General features: G+C 39.5%; 2 protein-coding genes across 8 annotated transcripts in view; one reads left to right on the top strand and one right to left on the bottom strand.

Moving 5' to 3' along the window:
* The window catches only part of LOC119490457 (low-density lipoprotein receptor-related protein 1-like), a 115,820-nt gene extending 108,915 nt beyond the window's left edge, over positions 1–6,905 (top strand). For 4 of the 7 annotated variants that reach the window (XM_037773885.1, XM_037773876.1, XM_037773866.1 and 1 more), the window contains exons 83-90: positions 930–1,091; positions 1,188–1,371; positions 1,474–1,581; positions 1,694–1,767; positions 2,697–2,790; positions 2,930–2,968; positions 3,735–3,879; positions 5,089–6,905. In XM_037773885.1, coding sequence (XP_037629813.1) covers positions 930–1,091; positions 1,188–1,371; positions 1,474–1,581; positions 1,694–1,767; positions 2,697–2,790; positions 2,930–2,968; positions 3,735–3,879; positions 5,089–5,229 — 947 coding nt within the window. In that variant the 3' untranslated portion in view covers positions 5,230–6,905. The remainder of the gene's footprint in view (positions 1–929; positions 1,092–1,187; positions 1,372–1,473; positions 1,582–1,693; positions 1,768–2,696; positions 2,791–2,929; positions 2,969–3,734; positions 3,880–5,088) is intronic. The other 3 variants (XM_037773911.1, XM_037773905.1, XM_037773893.1) reach the window with 1 other exon arrangement.
* A 70-nt stretch (positions 6,906–6,975) lies between these two features.
* On the bottom strand, positions 6,976–21,577 carry LOC119485776. Its single transcript, XM_037765533.1, has 14 exons — positions 21,469–21,577; positions 21,187–21,373; positions 20,914–21,071; positions 20,258–20,827; positions 19,663–19,873; positions 19,416–19,573; positions 18,566–19,329; positions 16,913–16,982; positions 14,052–14,441; positions 12,490–12,700; positions 12,214–12,374; positions 10,979–12,130; positions 9,507–9,724; positions 6,976–7,437 (listed from the first exon to the last, which is right to left on the bottom strand). The coding sequence occupies exons 1-14, from the start codon at positions 21,505–21,507 to the stop codon at positions 7,368–7,370; spliced, it is 4,359 nt and encodes a 1,452-aa protein (XP_037621461.1). The 5' UTR covers positions 21,508–21,577; the 3' UTR covers positions 6,976–7,367.
* Between the last annotated feature and the right edge of the window lie 358 nt (positions 21,578–21,935).

The following is a 21,935-nucleotide window of genomic DNA, read 5'->3' as shown; positions in this document are numbered from 1 at the left end:
TTAATGTGATTAATTACACCGGTGTTTACCCTGCAATGACATGTCAAAGTGGCTGCTGTGAAAAGGGCATATTGGTCCAGTATTGAGGGATAACACTTTAACCAGCAGCTGTGTAACGAGCTGCGAGAGCAAGTGAGCAGCGTCAATGTAACGTTCACTAAAAGTGTTTGTTTGTGCCATTGAAAGGCTCAAATTGTTATTTTTAAGTTTGCTAGATTGTTATTATAAGTGAGAAATTAGACGTTTTTCTTACCTTTCATTTCATCCAGTGTGTTTGTTATTGTGTCCAAGTCCCGCACAAGGAGAAGTCTCGTTGTGAAATCTGAATATTCGTATACTCTGGCTCAAATAAATACGGGCGGCCATCGAATTCAAAGACCTCATCCACATTGTCGAAATCATCTAAACATTCAGCCATGACGTTGAAAATCTTTTAGATAACACTTAGCTACGCTTTCTTTACTCCAACACATGGATGTATTCCACTATTCCACCGTTGTCTTCCGGCAACACGTCAACTCGCCAGATTTCACAACGAGAGTTCTCCTCGAGCGAGACTCTTTCCATAATGTTGTCAGACATTTATAATAACAATCAGAGCCGGTCATGGCAAAAACAAGCACTTTTAGTGGAGGTAAATGACAGCCTGTGAGCAGCTGCCAGTTACAGTGTTATCCCTCAATACTAGACCAATTTCATAAATTGTTGTCCTTATTAGTCAGTTAGGCACAAAAACATGGGGTCCAGGTTGAAAAATACCAAAGTTCCCCTTTGAATACAAAGTTTGAGTAACTCTATATAGGCTAAAGTATGGCTTTGCAAGCCACATTTATGTTTCTGTTGGCCAGTAATACGACACATTCTTCTCTCTCATCATCCCTGTTTAGCCTTCCATCTATTTATCCCTTCATATGTGTTTCCTCCCACAGGTTCTCCTACCTGTCGATGCCTGACGGGCTTTACAGGGCCAAACTGTAACCTGCACACCTGTAAGAATTACTGCAAAAATGGAGGCAACTGTTCAGTCAGTGTCGGGAACCAGCCAACCTGCCGCTGCCCCGCCGACTTCCTGGGCGACCAGTGCCAGTACAGTGAGTGTTGCCCCTATCTAACCGACATGAAAGTTTATAAATGTTCAAATACACAGTAATCAGTGCCCTTACATGTACATGTGTGTGTGTGAGCAGGAAGCTGTGAAGGCCATTGCCTGAACAAAGGGACATGTCTACAGACTGAAAGTGGCTCCAAAAAGTGCCGCTGTCTGCCTCAGTACACCGGCACCACATGTGAGATTGACAGGTGTCACTATTGTCGTGACGGCGAGTGTATCCCCAGCAACGGTTTCACATCGACAGGGGACTTCACCTGCCGGTAAGACACATCATTTACTCAACACATACAAACTTACACGTGCAACACGTTGTCTAGTCTTTGTCGTCGCTACTCACAATCTGTCCCGTCTGTCTCCTACAGCTGCACAAATGGAAGAGTCCAGCCCAGCTGTTACACATGTGATACTAACGAGTACTGTGCAAACGGCCAGTGCTCTATAAACGCCGCCAGCGGTCTCCCAGAGTGCAGGTGAGCTGCAGTGTTTTCATCCATAATTGTTATCATTTGAGTTTGAATATCTCCAATGTGTCATTGCGTACATGCATATGTCTATTTCCTCTCTTCTTGTGTGTGTGTGTAGATGTTCATCTGGCTGGGCGGGGCATCGCTGTGAGGCTGTAGCCACCGGCGACAGCGCCTCAGGGTCAGGCGGACGTAAGTTGACTCTTCTCCCATCTAACTATAAAGCGAGGACTCTGTCGATCTGTCGTCCGTCTGTGTGCTCATCCGATCGACTTCACACTTGGCGGGTGTATTGCTCAGGACCCAAGGGAGTGCAAATGTGGTGCAATTTAGCCAGATGGTGGCGCTTTAAAAATGAACTTAAGGTGTTGGCCTGTAACTTTTGAACCAGAAGTCTCAGAAACAATTTTTTTCCCTGGATTTTGTGGGTCCAGACAAATCTATCTATATGAGCCACGCCCATTTGCATCTTTTCTGCCATTTTGAATTTTGTGCAAATCTAATTTTGTGCTATTACTCCTACACATTTTGATCTCCGGACCAAGCCGGAAAAAGTTATTTTTTCAGATTGTTGATGTTCCATACAGTTTTGCTATAGCTGGCCCTCAAAATTAGCTCAAATGCTGTGGGCGGGTCTTATATTACAAAAAAATGTCATATCTCCTGAATGCTTTTTGCTATTCTGACCACATTTGGTTGACATTTGAGTGACAAATTCGGTGTCATTTGGCCAAAAGGTGGTGCTGTAGCAGCATCATTTAACTCAGTCGTTCTCAAAGCTTTTCTGCAAGGCCCCCCTTTTGCAGGCCAGTGCAGTACCTACCATGCATCATTAATATTTAGCCTTGCCGTGCCCCCCCTTTTATAATTCTGGGCTCCCCTTAGGGGTCCCGCCCCCCAGTTTGGGAACCACTGATTTAACTATAAAGGAAGTATTCTCTGTCTGTGTATGTATGACTGCCCTTCACACATCTCAAGAACTATTCATCCATTCAACTTCACATTTGGCGGGTACAAGCAGCCGTACAGCGGTTCTCGACAACGCTCAATGCTGCAAGCAGAACTTTCTAGGGGGCCCCATTCTTATGTTTGTGTGTGTTTGTGTGTGTTTGTGTGTGTAGGCACAGCCTCCATAGTGATCCCTGTGCTGCTGCTGTTGCTGCTGGTTCTGCTGGCTGCAGGAGCGTTGTTCTGGTATAGAAGAAGGATGAGAGGGTGAGTGAACACACTCATTTAAAACAGTCAAGACCTCTTTTTGCCTTTGTATTCCCTCTTCCTTCCTCTTCCTTCTGTCCTTTCTTCCGTCTGCACTTTCCCCTCTCCTCTCTGTAATGGCATCTCTTCTGCTCCTCAGGTCTAGCCGGCTCGGCAAAACCGGCTCCAGACGCTTGCGGTAACGGTTGCCAGGGTTACTCTTTCCTTCCATGCCCTCATTCAGTTCTGCATCCTGACGCTTTCTCTCTCTCTCTCTGTCCTCTCCCGTACCCATAAGTCTTGGTTGCTGTGCAGTGTTTGGTCCTGTGGTGAATGTGGCACCATTCTCTCAGACGTTCATGGGAGCTGTAGTTCATCCCGCTCCTACAGCGTCTCTCCTGTTTAACTGGCCTCCTTCAGAGCGTCTCCAGGGCAGATCTATTGAAGAGATGCATTGAATAGATCTGTCTGTATGCACTAGCCAGTGCTGTAGATCCGTCATACCGTTGTCCATCATATTGTGCCATGTTGTACTTCCTGTACTGTACTGTGCTGTGGTTTGTATTGTGGTAGTGTCTCTCATTGCGAGAGATGGACGGAGTGGCAGCATTCTTCCAAGCTCAGATTGGAAAATGCAACGTGAAAAATCCAGCATTTACTTAGAGGTAGATACCATAGACAAGGCAGACATATTTTAAGAGGATCTATTGTGGTCTTAAAAGATAGATTATCAGTCCTGTATCCAGGTCCTCTGTGTCTGGATCTGTCGTGGGCTACATGAATGCTGGGTTTGGTGTTGGTGCCTGTGCCGTGGCTTAGTTCCCTCAGCCTGGATGGTGGTGAGAGTCATGTGACGCCTCTTCCCTCCCTTCATAATGTGGCTGTGTCCCCGCTTGCACCGTTTAGGCTCGTATAACCTTGAGTCAGACGCAAAGGTATGACTATTCTGTTCATATTTCGTGTAGGGCCAAGGGCTTCCAGCACCAAAGGATGACCAACGGGGCCATGAATGTTGAGATTGGAAACCCGGCCTACAAGATCTACGAGGGCGAGCCGGATGACGACGCCGGGGAGCTGCTAGACGCAGACTTCACGCTGGACCCAGACAAGGTAGAGAACAATACCAGGCATGCTTATATACAGTATGCACACGTTGTAGTCTCTGCACACATATATCCGTCACACTTTATAATAATCATCATTAATGAATGGTAAATTGATGACTTAATTAAACCTTAGTTAATAGTTATTTTACTGTTAACAAACAGACATTAGTAATAGTATAATTTCTGTTATTTTATCATTAGTTTGTATAATATGAAATAAATAGTTTATAAATTATATATTGTATCATAGCTGTTAAGAGAGGATAACAATTATATTCTGATTATATTAGTAACTATTTATTATCAGTTTATTGTTGCACACATTATAACATATTATTACACGTGCACATATTATTGTTGAATACTCGATTCTGATTGGTCAATCACGGCGTTCTACGGCCTGTTCTTTCTTTATAGCAGACCGTTGCTATGTATAACAGACCGTTGCTATGGGCGTGATTCTGATGTCGGACTCTGGCGGACCGTTTTTGTGTCAAAAAAAAATCTATAAAATGTTTATAGATGCTTTACAAAGTATTAAAATCATCAGTTACAACTTTATAATAGTCATCCAAATAATGTTTATAGATGCTTTACAAACCATTTACTAACCATTAACAAAGTGTTAAAAATATCTGTGTTTATATATGTTTTACAAACAATTTCTTAATGGTTTACAAACCATTTATTAACCATGAACAAATACTTAATATAGTTTATAAAGTGTTATAAGGTGTGCAACAATAAACTGTTAAAATAATGTAAATTATAGCATTAATAATTATTAGGAAACATTATTAATTCTCATTTCATTGTTTGTTAACAGTAAAATAACTATTAACTAGGGCTGTCAATCGATTAAAATATTTAATCACATGATATTACATGATTAATCACAATTAATCGCACATTTTGTATCTGCTCAAAATGTACCTTAGAGGGAGATTTGTCAGATATTTATCAACATGGGAGTGGACAAATATGCTTGCTTTATGCAAATGCATGTTTATATTTATTATTAGAAATCAATGAACAACACAAAACAATGACAAATCCTGTCCAGAAACACACACAGGTACTGCATTTAGCATAAAAAAATATGCTTAACTTATTAACTTAAGTTTCATAAACGATCAATTTACCTTTTATTAATGATGGTTATTATAAAGTGTTATATATCATATCTTATGGATGCTTTTTGTCCCTTTTTCAGCCCACCAACTTCACAAACCCGGTATATGCCACTCTGTACATGGGAGCACACAACAGCCGCAACTCTCTGGCCAGCACAGACGAGAAGAAGGAGTTGCTATCACGCGGAGACGAGGAGCCCCTCGTGGACCCCCTGACATAGACGGTCCGTTGGCCTGGATCACGCTATTCCAAACACACACCCTCTTCTTGCCTTTTAAAGAAAAACAAAAACAAACAAAAAAAAAATCGATAAAAAAGTGTGAGAGAAAAATTGATAAAAAGTGTGAACACTGTATAAAATGTACAAAAATGAAGGACTACTTTTGTATGTGATTGCAGTATTATATTTTGTTCTTTTGAGATTCCTCTGGTCAAAAATGAATAACATTTTCTATGAGAGATTTTTAATTTACACTTTGTCCCTTACCCTTTACCTAAATAGCCACTACCTCTGTGCAAAATGAAATGGAAACAAGAAAAATCAGAAGAAAAGATGCTATCATCGGAGCAATTTTAATTTTTTATTTTTGTATGAATTGTATAGAAAAGAAAAAAACATTGTTCCATTTCACCAGTGCCAACTGTTTGTTGTTTGTGTTGACTTTGAGCGGGAAAGGCAAAACTCAAAGTTTTCTAAATCGGTACATAATGTTGTCTTTGCTGGAGTTTCCTCAGCAGGATTGTGTGAGACGGATTCGTGATAGCACCGTTTGTGTATAGCACATGTAAAATGTCAGTACCGGATGGCAACTACAGTATTTCCACATAATTTCTTCTCAGAGAACAATGCTCATGAAATGATTGTGTTGTCTTCCTTGCACAGAATTCACATTTTTGCGGTATAGTGTATACTGTAGGCTTGATGCCGTGAGATGCACAACAGGTATGTTTGTTTTTATCACATGGTGTGACAGTTGGAGCTCCTGTGTTGCTGAAGTGAGAGGATGAGAGGCGTTTCTGGTGTGTGATTATTGGAGTTGGAGGAAGTTGGTCGTGGGTTAAACATTCCAGGCGGAGTGGTGGGTGGAGATTACAGATGGAAAGAGGTGGATAGTGTCATGTCTGCACCGTTTAGTGTCTGTTACAAGGGTCTTCCTTCAGAAGGAAAGGGAGGCTGCAATTATGGTAAAAAAATCGAAGGAAAAAAATGATTTGTCGTTTATTTCTCCAGTCCATTTTTTTTTTTTGTAAAGACCAGATAGCATCCATCTGGCTTTGTGAGTAGATTAATCTTTCTACCTTTAGAGGATCAAAGTCTGTACGTTTGTTCACAGTTTTGTAATGACTCAGTCTTAAGTGCATTATGTTCATTTTGGTCTTCAGCATTTCTCTTTCTGATCTCTCACTCTCCTCTGTGCCCTGCTGCTGCTAATGCTACCATTCTGGTCGCTCTGACACGTCCTTACGCTCAGCCTCTGTCTCAAAATGCTGCTTCCTGTCAGAAATGTGTCAGCCATATCTTAATGCATGTGGAAAAAGTAACACCAATCTTTAATGTAACTACAATAACAAGTTTTTATTTTGCTTACCTGTCAGCAAGTGTTATTTTATGCTGTTGTATATGTTTCGTCTTTAATTGAGAGAGAGAAGTACAATCATTTTACCTAAAGAACATTTTTGCAAAATCATACATGCATTTTCAGAATTGTTTTTTTAATTTAGTCCTTGTTTTGTTTTTTTTCTAATGAAAAATGACACATAGCTTTTATAGTACACGATGCATGGAGGCTCAGACTTTCTTCTGGAAAGAGAATAATGTTTAATTTTTGCTGGAGTACTTTACAAACTAAATAACAGATATTGTTATAAATAAAATTTTAAAAATTGTACAGAAAACAAGCCGATGTGTTTTGTGTTTTATTTTCACAGTGTGTGCTGATAAAGTGAAGACTATTGTGAGTCAAAGTGGGCTGATTTAATCATTTATTAGGCAGTTAAACAGTAAATCAAATCATCTTTACTTTACATATAAAGTTCAATTTATTTATGCAAATGTCATTCTTATGCTGTTAGAAGTTGAGAAAATGTATCAATCAACAAAAAAATTTAGGAAATCCTCTGTCAAAGAAAGTTATGATTAATAAGTGAAGATAATACATGTTGAAATCTTAAACTATAAATGCTGTCTAGTGCACCTCAAAGTGACCCTTACTGATAATATGAAACATTATAAGAGAAGAAGAGAAACATTGTTTTGTATACAACAGTATGTGCATTCAGTGATTGCTTGTTTTGCATAATCATCTTAATTTTTTTTGTGTGAAACCAACTCTCCTCATCCAGTTTGTATCGAAGTCTTCACTCGACGCCTTTAGCCTTGAGCTCATCCCGGACTCTGCTCAGGTAGTTCGGGTCAGGATACCCGAAACTGTGGAAACACAGTATGAACAAGTGTTAATATATAACTTTAACATTTCAGTGGACTAGACATCAAAAAAGAATATACAGACACACCCCCAAAATAATAGATATCACCATGAAACTTCCCCAGTTGACTACTTACATTAAGTCAATTATTTTTTGTATTATAAGTTTTCTGGGTAACATTTTATTTTACAGGTCCGCAAATTTCATGGTAATAAGGTGAAAATTAGCAAGTAACCTCTTTAAATTTTTTTTGGAATTACTGCCAAACTACCCCAATATTTACCTCAAAATATTACTTTATTAAAAACATTATTTAATAATTATATTCCGCTACTTCCCAGTAGCTGGTAATTTATTTAATACATTTCCATGAAAAGAATACAAAGTTAATTGATATGCTTTATTTCCATGTCTGCTGATAAATAGATAATAATTAGCAAATATTTGATATTTCTTAAAATAATCTCCCTGAATCATTACATGAGCTACCAGGTCACATTTGTGTAGACAATAAGTCACACAATGGTGAGATTTGTGTCTGATCAGAAGTGTCTTCTATTAGTTTTGGTTTTCCACCTTCGATGAAGAGCAGCGCACAGCCGCTTCTCAAGCCTAAGGGCCCTATTTTAACCATTATATGCTATTTTAGCATATAATTATTAAATAATGTTTATAATAATGTAATATTTTGTAATTTTATAATGTAATATTTTGTATTTTTATAATAATGTAATATTTTGAGGTAAATATTGTGGTTATTTGGCAGTAATTCCAAAGAAATTTCAAATAGGGTACGTGCTAATTTTCACCTAATTACCATGAAATTTGCGGTCCTGTAAAATGTTGCTGAGTGTTAAAGTGTTGCCGTTTTCTGAAATCGTATGTTTAAATATGCAAATGAGGTATTTTATGAAATATGTGCTAATTTGCATACATTACACGGAACAGAAATCTGACATTCATTGGATAAAGTCAGTGTTAGAAACTGTTTCATGTGTGCCATCATCCTGATGAGCTCAGAGAGGAGCCACAGGCTCACCTGTGCTGTTCAGAGGCCACGAGGCGAAGGTGAGCTCAATCTGTACATAATCAGTGCTCTTATAAGTAGGAGGGGAAGAGGAAGAACATTTGTGTTTGCCCTGCTACCAGCCAGACCTGTTCCCCTGGCTTCATCCAGTGTGTCTTCTAAACTACACCACTTGATGATGTCAAAGGGGAAACTCATCTAAAACAATTTCCTGGCTCTCTGTCCCTGATTCTGGTTACCTCATGTCCAATGTCTAAATGTCCCTCGTCTCCAGCCCTCACCGATTTGGTCACCCGAACAGCCAGGTTAAAAATTCTTGTTTAACTTTGTTGACATATTAGAGACAAAGGATTTTACAGAGATTTTTTTTTATATCTTTTTTTATCACTCCATAGATAAAAAAATACTGTCAACAGCCATAAAAAAGATAATTTTTGCCATGTTTTCAGGAATAAAATGTTCTATAAATCAGGCTATGAATGATTTATGAACAAACCCCTCTGTAAAAAACTTTCAGAATATAGACAGGAATGAAACCGGGAGGTTTGGTGTATGTAAGTGCTACTGAAGTGGAGATTTCTGGCTCAGAGTCTGAGGAAAAACCTCATTTTGAGAAAATGACCTTTAAAGATATGGATTTTAAAATTCCATACGTTTTGCAAGACACTACACATAAATAGGGTACAAAAAATGTTAACTAATAGATATCAGCATGAAACTTCTCCAGTTGACTACTTACACTAAGATAATTATTTTTTGTATTACAAGTTTTCTGAAATGTTATGTTTAAATATGCAAATGAGGCATTATCTAATGCTAACTTTTGGTGAATTTAGGAGAAATCTACAGACGCAAATAGACAAAGTAGTAAAATAAACACCTAAATGTGTATTTTGGATGTTTTCATTCCACTAGTCTGAAAGAAGACATGTTATGGAAGAAAATTAGCCCAAAAAATCTCAAAATTGATTTGTGCATGAAAAACTCTGTTTTTGCCTGTGTTGTCTCCCCTTAAAAAGAACGAAGAGCTTTGGCTATCTTACCATTCTGCTCCACCAGACGGTGAGGTCTTGTGGTGGATGTCGTTCCAGGTCACCTGGTTGTCCCTCCCAGTCGTTCTGGATGTGCCGACAGTGAAAATGAGCTTCTGGTCAAACGCTTTCTTCAGCAGGCGCAGCACTTCTTTGCCCTCTTTGTTGTCAGGCAGATATGCTGTTCTGCTAATACCATAATAGTGCTGTCCAGGATTTGAATGCTTTTCCTGCAAAATGAGAATGAAACATGAGAACCAAGTCAGAAATTAACATAGAAGTTACAAAATTGACACAATGGGCCTCATGCAAGAACCCTTCGTACGAACAGAGTCGTTCTGAGTGATTTAGGAGAACGCATTTACGAGTTTTCTCGTATTTTAAATTTTCTCTTATGTACGAACACAATTATGATGATGATGGTCCAGACCTGTCAGAGGAGTCGTGTGCAGTTATTCTGCTGTTGTCAAAGGTTTTTCACTAATAGATTGTATGTTTCATTATTTTTAAGCAATTTTGAGTTTGAAAATCCTTTATAAATTACACTTCATAATTATGTTGTCATTATTCTGTTTGACAATTGAATTATAATAAAACTCTAAATGTATTCATATAGCCTAACGATATCCTCATGTTACCACCCAGATGTATGAACATTTATCTCTGTATTTGTGTGTGTGCTCTAATGTGCTCTCTGCTGTGTTTGCGTGTGTGTGTGTGTTTGACGAGCTGCAGGTGAGCTTGGCTGAGTGATTGATTGATTGTGTGTGAGTGTGTCGGTGAATCCATGCAGCCTTCAAGCGAGTGGTTTAAAAGGCCGGCTGTGGGCTCCCCTCTCTCCACTAATTTGTCTCTGTATATAATAAGGTCAACGGTAAGTGTGGCTGACTTATTTCTTTTGGATGCCTTAGCCAAGCCCCCAGGAAGAGCGCTTTGAGGCAAATTCTACAAATACTACAACTTCCGTGTCCGTCACGTGATGCCATTGGGCCCAAAAATCTTCTCTATAGGCCCAATGGATGTGGAAGATCGCCGGATGATCCGGGTACTTTATCACTCGGCAGTCGAGCCATTTTGGCTTCATAATCCACTGAGAAAATCTCATAGGAATGAACGGGAGCCCGCCTCCAACGCTATATCCAGTTCTCTTAATACATCCATGGCCTTAACACGTACGGCCCTTGGAAGAGAGCGTGTCGCCGTACTGATATATTGGCAGAGGCCGATGAATGGGGCAGGACGCGTGGCCTTATATGGTATCATTGGGGCGTTCATAATTCTCGTGAACGCATGCTCATTTACGCACAGGTGGCATTCATCATGTTTACGCGGGTCATTTACGCAGTTATCTGAAGTTAGGAGCGTTTGCTGAACTCGTACGAGCCCACGGTACGACAAAAAAGTAAGAGAAAGTTTAGAGAAGAATATGAAAATGTTCTTGCACAAGGCCCACTGACTCCAAATATACAAATGAAGGCATTTACCGTCTGCGTTCCACTTTCAATATTATAGTTGATGGTTATAGTGCCGCAGCCTGAGAATCCTTCGAGGGATGAGTTACCATAACACCACGTCATTTTTCCGTCTGGCTGGTCTCCCTCCATCACACCAAACATATCTTTGCAAACAGGACAGGTGGGTCCCATGGTTTCCGTTGAACGTTTCAGGCATTCTTCACAAAATTCATGTTTGCACTTGAGCTGTTTCTTATTGGTAAATGTGTCCATGCATATAGGACAGGTTTCGTCTTTATCGTCTCCTCCTGCTGCTGCTGCTCCGCCTCCTGCGGGTGCATCGGCGCTGTATCCCGGTTGTCCATTCGACACAGGTCCACCGGCGGCTCCCTCTGACAGCGAGCCGTTGAACCCGGTGGCACCGTGGTACTGGGGGAGCCTCATAGGTGATGTGGCGATCTTCTGGTACAGATGAAGGAGAGCTCTGACAGCGTGGCTCTCCATTGACGCGTTTCCTCCAGAGCTTTTGTAGCAAGCTTTGACTTTGACTTTGCCTTGGCTGACGCCTGATTCTTTAAAGTCGACGCCGAACTTGGTTTTGATCTTAGCTACCTGCTCACTGAAGGAAGTCGTCATCAGCTTCCAGTAGCTCTCCTCCATGGTTAGTCCACTACTGACGAGAGGGTCTTTGATGCTCGTGTTCAGCTTTGTGTCTTGAGACGCCCAGGTAGACTCTCCGACAGAAGTGCTGGTACTTATTGCTGCACTTAGGGACTTTTTGATGGCATCTTGACTCTGCATTGGCCCACATGCGGTCATTTCTTCAGAGGATACAGTAAGCAAAAGCTTGTTCTCCTTCGTCTGGGCGATTTTCAGCACGTCCTTCCACTCTTCTGGATCTACGTTCTTGAGAGGAATAAGGGAGCCATCTGATTCACCTAAGCACTTCTGGACAAGGCTAATGAACTCGTTGAGAGCTTTTTGTGGGCCTGCATCTTTCCGGTCGGCTTGAAATGTCACCTTTACTTCTGCCTCCATTTTAACTCCGTTGTCTTTTACTATACGGTTCATTTCCTCTTTGTAGATGTGGTTCAAGTACCAGAAATGGGCCACTGGGACAAAACATGTCTCCTCTCCTGCTGTGGAAGCTGCACTACTCTGCTCCCTCAGTTGCACTTGCTCCTGAATACAAAACAATGTATGAATTTAGTAAGCATTCATTTTCAATGTAGTTCATTTCTACTGATTTACTACACAGTACATACATTTTGTGGCTCCGACACGTATGAAGGAGGAAGGTTCATAGGAGCATCCTCTGGTACTTGTGTCTCCAGCGGTGTCAGACTAACAGAGAGTATTGTGACTGCTTTATCTTTGTCTTTGTAGGTCAGTGTTTGTCCACTCAGTTTCTGAAGCTCACTCACGGCTGAAAAAGAAGACAAACACAAAATGAATTTACCTCCAAAAGAAAGAAAAGAAAAGAACATTGTTGTCAGTAATATTTGTGCGATTTAACTGTACCTTAGAAATTCATACTGTACCTGGAGCGGTTTTGAGACGGACCACAGCGCTCCCATCTTTAGCATTTATAACTGTGCAGTCTCCATCGAATTCTTTGTTGTTGTTGGCCCAACTCTGAAGAACTTTCTGCAGTTCTGATTTATATTTCTCCGGTTGAACTCCATCTGACCACTTGACTGAGAGAGTGACTTGAACTTCTTCATCTTTCTTCTTTGATGAAGTCATCAGAGCCTGAAAACATGTTAGTTAACATCATTGTATTAACAGGCAAGATAGCACAAAATCCTCCTTACCATTCAGCTTAAAAGGTCTGGTTAGAAAATGGTTTGTTCTAAAAATAGAAAGTGGATGACATCACTGGCACAGTTTCAAAAACAGAAAAAACTGTGCCAGTGGTCACTTGTCACTTTTGTTTTTTGAATGTTCTGTATATGACACTGGAGGTCATAGTACAGTATATGGTATTAGAGGTAATGTTTTAGTCACTAAACTAGCATTGCTTTAATTAGATAATAGAATAGAATATGACCTAAGCCAGGGGTGCCCAATACGTCGATCGCGATCTACCAGTCGATCGCAAAGGTAGTGTGGGTAGATCGCATGGCATTCAAAAAAAAAATTAAAAAAAAAAAAAATTAAAAAATAGACGTCAGCCTATCAGAGCAGATTGAGAACTGTCTGTCAGAGTTTGACAGACGCTTTCAAGGCTTTGTTTTACTGGAGCCAGTCGCTACATTCATGTGCTACCCTTTTCGGGAAGATGCTGAGGCTGATTCACTCGCATCAAAAATTGCAACACTGTTTCACCTGAACTCATCTGGAGTGGAGGATGAGATTTTGACACTACAAGCTGACATTCAGCTTAAGTCCAGGGCTCATGGACAGTTCTGGAACTTACTCACAGAGGAAAAGTACCTCAACATGAGGAAATGTGCTACCTCCTTGACTGCATTATTCGGCTCCACTTATTTATGCGAGTTAGCCTTTTCCCACATGAAGATTATTAAGTCCAAATACCGTTCCACCTTGACTGATGATCATTTGGAAGTGTGCTTGAGGCTGGCTATCAGCAGCTACTGTCCGGACTATGCATCCCTGGCTGATTCCATTCAGTGCAAGTCATCAGAGTAAGGTAATGACAAAAAATGTACAGAGTTATATTGTACAATATGGGTTCATGCAGTTATGCAAGGTACACCAACATATATTGTACATATAAAGAATACTCAATATATTTATAAATAAATATATGTTTTGCATTTTTATAGTAGGTAGATCATTTTGACTTGGTCATTTTATAAGAGCTCGCATGCTGAAAAAGTGTGTGCACCCCTGACCTAAGCAGTATGGTTGTAACGGCATCACGGTATACCGTGGTATTAAAATTGACGGTTATCATACCACGTATGTTTACTGATCTACGTTATTGAAAAAAACTGACATAAGTGAGTGAGTGTGTGTGAGTTAAAAAGCAGCAGTAGGTGAGATTGGAGCAATTATGATTAAAAAAAGTTATTTTTATAAAACGGTCACTATATCCTGACAGTAGTGCATGAGACAGATAAGCTGAAAACAATCGTGCCTCTGTGTCCTTCGGTGTCCTCCGGTGTCCTCCGATGTCCTCCAGTGTCCTCCGGTGTACTCCGGTGTACTCCGGTGTACTCCGGTGTCCTCCGGTTTCCTCTGGTGTCCTCAGGTGTACTCCGGTGTCCTCCTGTGTCCTCTGGTGTATTCCGGTGTCCGCCGGTGTCCTCTGGTGTATTCCGGTGTACTCCGGTGTCCTCTGGTGTACTCCAGTGTCCTCCTGTGTCCTCTGGTGTATTCCGGTGTACTCCGGTGTCTTCTGGTGTTCTCCAGTGTCCTCCTGTGTCTGCTGGTGTACAAGCATCTGCAAAATTTCACAGACCAGAGGAAAACAGCCAATCAGAGCTGATCTGGAGCCTGTCGTCTCTGAGCAGCTGTCAATCACTCTCAAACTCCGATCAAACGGTCAAACTAGGCAGCGCTGATCAAATATGAATCAACATTCTGTTACTGTAATGACTATTTCTCACCTCAAATGATATCAGAAACATCTTGTACTGTACTGTTTAGCTGTAAAATGAAAAAGTTTGTGACCCGGCAGTCATGTCGAGATCTGTTGAGGAAATACAAAGCACTGCCCACCAGCTGGAGCACAGCCAATAGGAACGCTCTATCTCTCTGAAATGACCTGTGATTGGTCAGATTTTTTAAAGCCTGAAAACAGAGCCATGAGGAGGCGCAGAAGTCTAGTTTTCTCTCAGAACACTTGAATACAATATGCTGAAAGGTTATTATGGATTTTTTTTCCCAATGATGCCAAAAACATTTCTGCCTATTGCAGGTTTAAAGGTCCAGACAGGAGCAGCTTTGCTGCTCTGTCACACACCTACTATATATGTTAATTATTAACAATCATAAGACACAGCTCACAGCTGTGACAACCCATTACAACTCTACTAAGCAGACAACCTTGACACAGCAAAGAGCAACAGGCTGTTGTTATTAGGGACAAGTCTATCCTTGGAACTTGTGCCTTCATTTTCATACTTTCACTTTCACATACAGAAAAACCGTACAGGTCTGCTGGAACTCGACCTGGATTTTCAGATTATAAAAACTGTGCATGTCTTGGAAATGGATAAAAAATATCACTCTGCGCCAGTTTTAAAATAAAAACTGGACTCACTCACACACACCTACCTCAATAGACTTGAGAAATGTTGAAGGCTGTTGAATATCATTGCCCTCAGAGCACTACAGGATATTTAAATTAAAAAAAAATCAATTGAGGTAATAAACACTTGAAAACACAAACATTTTTTAAAATGAGCACATTCACTGTAGGCTAAATATTACACATTAATATTATTACCACAGCTCCTTTAACAGTTGTACTTCATACTGTTCTGTTGTTCAACATTAGTTTAAAGGTCCAATATCGTGCTCATTTTCAGGTTCATACTTGAACAGTTCACAGCTATGACAACCCATTACAACTCTACTAAGCAGACAACCTTGACACAGCAAAGAGCAACAGGCTGTTGTTATTAGGGACAAGTTTATCCTCGGAACTTGTGCCTTCATGTTCATACTTTCACTTTCAAGTACCCTCATATTACACTTACAGAAAAACAGTACAGGTCTGCTGGAACTCGACCTGGATTTTCTATAAATCAGTTTATAGTTTATAAAAAAAAATGGATAAAAAAAAATCACTGTGCACCAGTTTTAAAATAAAAACTGGACTTCCACCAGACTGATTGAAGTTACTGAACGCACACACACACACACACACACACACACACACACACACACACCTACCTCAATAGATTTGGGAGATGTTGAAGGCTGCTGAACATCATTGACCACAGACCACTACAGGATATTTAAATTAAAAAAAAATCAATTGAGGTAATTAACACTTTAAAACACAAACATTTTTTTAAAAATGAGCACAGTCACTGTAGGCTAAATATTACACATTAATATTATTACCACAGCTCCTTTTACAGTTGTACTTCATACTGTTCTGTTGTTCAACATTAGTTTAAAGGTCCAATATCGTGCTCATTTTCAGGTTCATACTTGTATTTTGTGTTTCTACTAGAACATGTTTACATGCTGTAATGTTCAAAAAAACTTTATTTTCCTCCAACTCTGCCTGAATGAATATGCCTGTTTTTACGCTGTCAGAAAAACACTGTCTTAGCTCAGTTCAGTGGAATTCCAACGGAATTGAGTTGCTAGGCAACAGCTTTGATTCCTGTTTACTTCCTGTCAGGTGATGTCATTCACATACACTGCAACCAGAAATAAACTGGGACTTTAGAATGATTATGTTTAAAACTGTGAAATGGTCTATATATATCGTAGGTTGGTGACATCACAAAATTACAGAAATCCTGACAGCTTGTTTCAAAGGCACAGTTTCTGAATATGGGCTGTGTGTATTTCTCCATGGATTGAGCGTTTTGATACTTTCACAGTATTTATATAGCACTTCTACCTGCTTTTTTAATAAAAAAAGACATGAAAATCACTTTTTTTTACGATATAGGACCTTTAAGCTAATGTCTTGGAAACAAATGAAGTATGGTTACACAGCTTTGTGTGTGTATACGTGGATGGAAGTGTGTTGACAAACTTTTTTTTAGTTTGTTTATGGCTGCCAGCACCCACTGTATAGTTTTGCCAAATATTGAAAAAAGTAGCTAGTTTGTCTATATATATCGTAGGTTTGTGACATCACAAAATGATGGTTTCTGAATACGGGCTGTGTGTATTTCTCCATGGATTGAGCGTTTCTATACTTTCACAGTATTTATATAGCACTTCAACCTGCTTTAAAATAAAAAAGACATGAAAATCTCACTTATTTTACAATATGGGACCTTTAAGTTGGCTGATAGAGCTACTCACCTCCATGGGCTCCTCTGTATCATTGCCTGACATGTTGACAGTCTTCTTCCTGAAACACAGAGCAAAACAACTGTGACACAGATGACAGCAGTGTTTGTTTGAGTTCAAACAACTAACTAATTGTGTGATTGGTGTATTTTTTTAATATATAAAAACTGTCAAATGTCGAGATATTGTTAAAAAGAAATGCTATCGCTCGACTCCACTTTCGGTTACGACATGCTAAAGCTAACTTTGATGGGCTTTAACTTTGCCTTCCATTCCTCTCATTTCCTGCACTTTTAACACAACGTTGTGTCTCTAACTTTGTGTATAATGTTTGAACAAACATACAGCAAGTAAAATATGAAGTTATGACGCATAAGAGTCGACTTACCTTCGCCTTGCTCTTAACTTTAAACGCTGCTTCTTCCTGGTAAAGGAAAGTGAAAGTAGCTCCAAGAGAGACAGAGGAGCTATACTGTCTGGAGCCTGCAGGAAGCCCCGCCCACATCTAGTGCGTCACCGTGTTAGTATCCATATATGGTCATATGGCAAGACGCCCTAACATTTAATAGCTAGACAGGATGTTCATTAGAGATATCTGCAACGTTATTTTACCTAGTCAAAACTCTCATTCAAGATATCCCTCATTCTATTTTGACTAGGTAAAACTCTAATTTTAGATATCTGTAATTACATTTTCCGTTTCAAATATTTTTATTAAGAAGCATGTGCATGTCAGAAATACAGACTTCTGTGGGGTGTGCATCATGCCTCATTTTTTATATATATCAACAAAAACAGACAATACTAGGAACTAATAAAGGGCAAACACAAATGGAGACAAGCAAATACAAAGAACATAAGTAGTGAAAGGAAAAGTAGAGAAAACAAAAAAAAAAATCAAAACAAAACAAAAAAAAATACATAAATAAATAAAACACAGACAACACCCTAACTGTAATTACATTTAGACTGGTAAGATTCAAACTACTTTTGCCATTCATGTGTAAAAGTAGGCTACACTTTTTTTTAATTGATTATATGTATATGTGTTTTTGTATGTGTATATACTGCATGTGCATATATGTGTATGTATGTATATATGTATATATAAATAGATTTTATTTTATTTTATTGTTTTTAAACTTTTTTTTTTTTTTTTACTTGTTTTTTACTTATTTATCTATTTTTTTTATATAATATGTTTTTCCTGTATCTATACTGGCTTATTTTATATTAATATTAGGTTTGTTAAGTTTCTTTGTACCAAGAAGGTTATTATTGGGGACATTTGTGAATGTTTGTTCTGTTGTTTCAAAATGAAACAAAAAAACAATAAATATAATATTGAAAAGTAGGCTAAACAGTAGACTTTGAAATACAATTTATAAGAAAATCCTAAATATAACTGTTTAAATCTAACTCCCAAAAACAAATCCACAAAGGCAAAAAGTGAGATGTGCAAAATCTTTTTATTATTGTTATACCATCTTCAAACAAACAGCATTGAATCTGATCCGAAATCTTTGCAAATATACACAAAATCAATTGATTCATTAATTTTCAATGTAATTAATTCCTTCTGATTTACTACACAGTACATACATCTTGTGACTCTCACATAAATGAACGAGACTCTCCAACAGAAGTGCTGGTACTTGTTGCCTTTAAGGACTTTTTGATGGCATCTTGACTGTGGCGATCTTCTGGTACAGATGAAGGAGAGCTCTGACAGCGTGGCTCTCCATTGACGCGTTTCCTCCAGAGCTTTTGTAGCAAGCTTTGACTTTGACTTTGCCTTGGCTGACGCCTGATTCTTTAAAGTCGACGCCGAACTTGGTTTTGATCTTAGCTACCTGCTCACTGAAGGAAGTTGTCATCAGCTTCCAGTAGCTCTCCTCCATGGTTAGTCCAGTACTGACGAGAGGGTCTTTGATGTTCGTGCCAATGTTCACCATTGTGTCTTGAGACGCCCAGGTAGATTCTCCGACAGAAGTGCTGGTACTTATTGCTGCACTTAGGGACTTTTTGATGGCATCTTGACTCTGCATTGGCCCACATGCGGTCATTTCTTCAGAGGATACAGTAAGCAAAAGCTTGATCTCCTTCGTCTGGGCGATTTTCAGCACGTTCATCCACTCTTCTGGATCTACGTTCTTGAGAGGAATAGGAGGGCCATCTGATTCACCTAAGCACTTCTGGACAAGGCTAATGAACTCGTTGAGAGCTTTTTGTGGGCCTGCATCTTTACGGTCAGCTTGAAATGTCACCTTTACTTCTGCCTCCATTTTAACTCCGTTCTCTTTCACTATACGGTTCATTTCCTCTTTGTAGATGTGGTTCACGTACCAGAAAAGGCCCACTGGGACAGAACATGTCTCCTCTCCTGCTGTGGAAGCTGCACTACTCTGCTGCCCCAGTTGCACTTGCTCCTGAATACAAAACAATGTATTAATTTAGTAAAAAGCATTCATTTTCAATGTAGTTCATTTCTACTGATTTACTACACAGTACATACATCTTGAGGCTCTGACACGTATGAAGGAGGAAGGTTCATAGGAGCATCCTCTGGTACTTGTGTCTCCAGCGGTGTCAGACTAACAGAGAGTATTGTGACTACTTTCTTATCTTTCTTAGTCAGTGTTTGTCCACACAGTTTCTGAAGCACACACACAGCTGAAAAAGAAGACAAACACAAAATGAATTTACATTGTTGTCAGTAATATTTGTGTGATTTAACTGTACCTTAGAAATTCATACTATACCTGGAGCGGGTTTGAAATGGACCACAGCGCTCCCATCTTCCGAGACACTTAAAACTGTGCAGTCTCCATCGAATTCTTTGTTGTTGTTGGCCCAACTCTGAAGAACTTTCTCCAGTTCTGTTTTAGATTTCTGCGGTTGAACTCCCTCTGACCACTTGACTGAGAGAGTGACTTGAACTTCATCTTTGTTCTTTGATGAAGTCATCAGAGGCTGAAAACATGTTAGTTAACATCATTGTATTAATAGGCAAGATAGCCCAAAATCCTCCTCATCATTCAGCTTAAAAGGTCTGGTTAGAAAATGGTTTGTTCTAAAAATAGAAAGTGGACGACACCACTGGCACAGTTTCAAATCAGAAAAAACTGTGCCAGTGGTCACTTGTCACTTTTGTTTTTTGAATGTTCTGTATATGACACTGGAGGTCATAGTACAGTATATGGTATTAGAGGTAATGTTTTAGTCACTAAACTAGCATTGCTTTAATTAGCCTACGTTACAGTTTTACATAGCGTTGATGACGTAGTTGCAATGCAATATGATAATAGAATATAATATATATATATATGTACCGAACTTGGTTTTGATCTTAGCTACCTGCTCACTGAAGGAAGTCGTCATCAGCTTCCAGTAGCTCTCCTCCATGGTTAGTCCAGTACTGACGAGAGGGTCTTTGATGCTCGTGTTCAGCATTGTGTCTTGAGACGCCCAGGTAGACTCTCCAACAGAAGTGCTGGTACTTATTGCTGCACTTAGGGACTTTTTGATGGCATCTTGACTCTGCATTGGCCCACATGCGGTCATTTCTTCAGAGGATACAGTAAGCAAAAGCTTGATCTCCTTCGTCTGGGCGATTTTCAGCACGTTCTTCCACTCTTCTGGATCTACGTTCTTGAGAGGAATAGGGGAGCCATCTGATTCACCTAAGCACTTCTGGACAAGGCTAATGAACTCGTTGAGAGCTTTTTGTGGGCCTGCATCTTTCCGGTTGGCTTGAAATGTCACCTTTACTTCTGCCTCCATTTTAACTCCGTTCTCTTTCACTATACGGTTCATTTCCTCTTTGTAGATGTGGTTCACGTACCAGAAAAGGCCCACTGGGACAGAACATGTCTCCTCTCCTGCTGTGGAAGCTGCACTACTCTGCTCCCCCAGTTGCACTTGCTCCTGAATACAAAACAATGTATTAATTTAGTAAAAAGCATTCATTTTCAATGTAGTTCATTCCTACTGATTTACTACACAGTACATACATCTTGAGGCTCTGACACGTATGAAAGAGGAAGGTTCATAGGAGCATCCTCTGGTATTTGTGTCTCCAGCGGTGTCACACTAACAGAGAGTATTGTGACTACTTTCTTATCTTTGTTGGTCAGTGTTTGTCCACTCAGTTTCTGAAGCTCACTCGCGGCTGAAAAAGAAGACAAACACAAAATGAATTTACCTCCAAAAGAAAGAAAAGAAAAGAACATTGTTGTCAGTAATATTTGTGCGATTTAACTGTACCTTAGAAATTCATACTATACCTAGAGCGGGTTTGAGATGGACCACAGCGCTCCCATCTTTAGCATTTATAACGTTGCATTTTCCTTTGAATTCTTTGTTGTTGTTGAACCAAATCTGAAGAACTTTCTGCAGTTCTGATCTATATTTCTGCAGTTGAACTCCCTCTGACCACTTGACTGAGAGAGTGACTTGAACTTCATCTTTGTTCTGTGATAAAGTCATAAAAAACAATGTATTAATTTAGTAAAAAGCATTCATTTTCAATGTAGTTCATTCCTACTGATTTACTACACAGTACATACATCTTGTGGCTCTGACACGTATGAAAGAGGAAGGTTCATAGGAGCATCCTCTGGTATTTGTGTCTCCAGCGGTGTCACACTAACAGACAGTATTTTGACTACTTTCTTATATTTCTTGGTCAGTGTTTGTCCAATCAGTTTCTGAAGCTCACTCGCGGCTGAAAAAGAAGACAAACACAAAATGAATTTACCTCCAAAAGAAAGAAAAGAAAAGAACATTGTTGTCAGTAATATTTGTGCGATTTAACTGTACCTTAGAAATTCATACTATACCTGGCAAGGGTTTGAGACGGACCACAGCGCTCCCATCTTTAGCATCTAAAACTGTGCAGTCTCCTTTGAATTCTTTGTTGTTGCTGAACCAAATCTGAAGAACTTTCTGCAGTTCTGATTTATATTTCTGCGGATGAACTCCCTTTGACCACCTGACTGAGAGAGTGACTTGAACTTCTTCATCTTTCTTCTTT

The sequence above is a fragment of the Sebastes umbrosus genome, chromosome 1 (genome assembly GCF_015220745.1).
Source record: "Sebastes umbrosus isolate fSebUmb1 chromosome 1, fSebUmb1.pri, whole genome shotgun sequence".
Classification (NCBI taxonomy): domain Eukaryota; kingdom Metazoa; phylum Chordata; class Actinopteri; order Perciformes; family Sebastidae; genus Sebastes; species Sebastes umbrosus.
Note: the sequence above shows the minus strand (reverse complement) of the source record. Positions and strands in the feature narration are given on the sequence as shown.

Excerpts from the sequence above, each read along its gene's own strand:
- LOC119485776 (XM_037765533.1), bottom strand. The coding sequence starts at position 21,507 with ATGAACCTTCCTCTTTCATACGTGTCAGAGCCACAAGAT. Across the intron at positions 19,874-20,257 it reads CGACTTCCTTCAGTGAGCAG|CCTCTGATGACTTCATCAAA; the intron begins GTAGCTAAGATC and ends ACATGTTTTCAG. Across the intron at positions 19,330-19,415 it reads ACGTGTCAGAGCCTCAAGAT|GAGCAAGTGCAACTGGGGCA; the intron begins GTATGTACTGTG and ends TTTTGTATTCAG.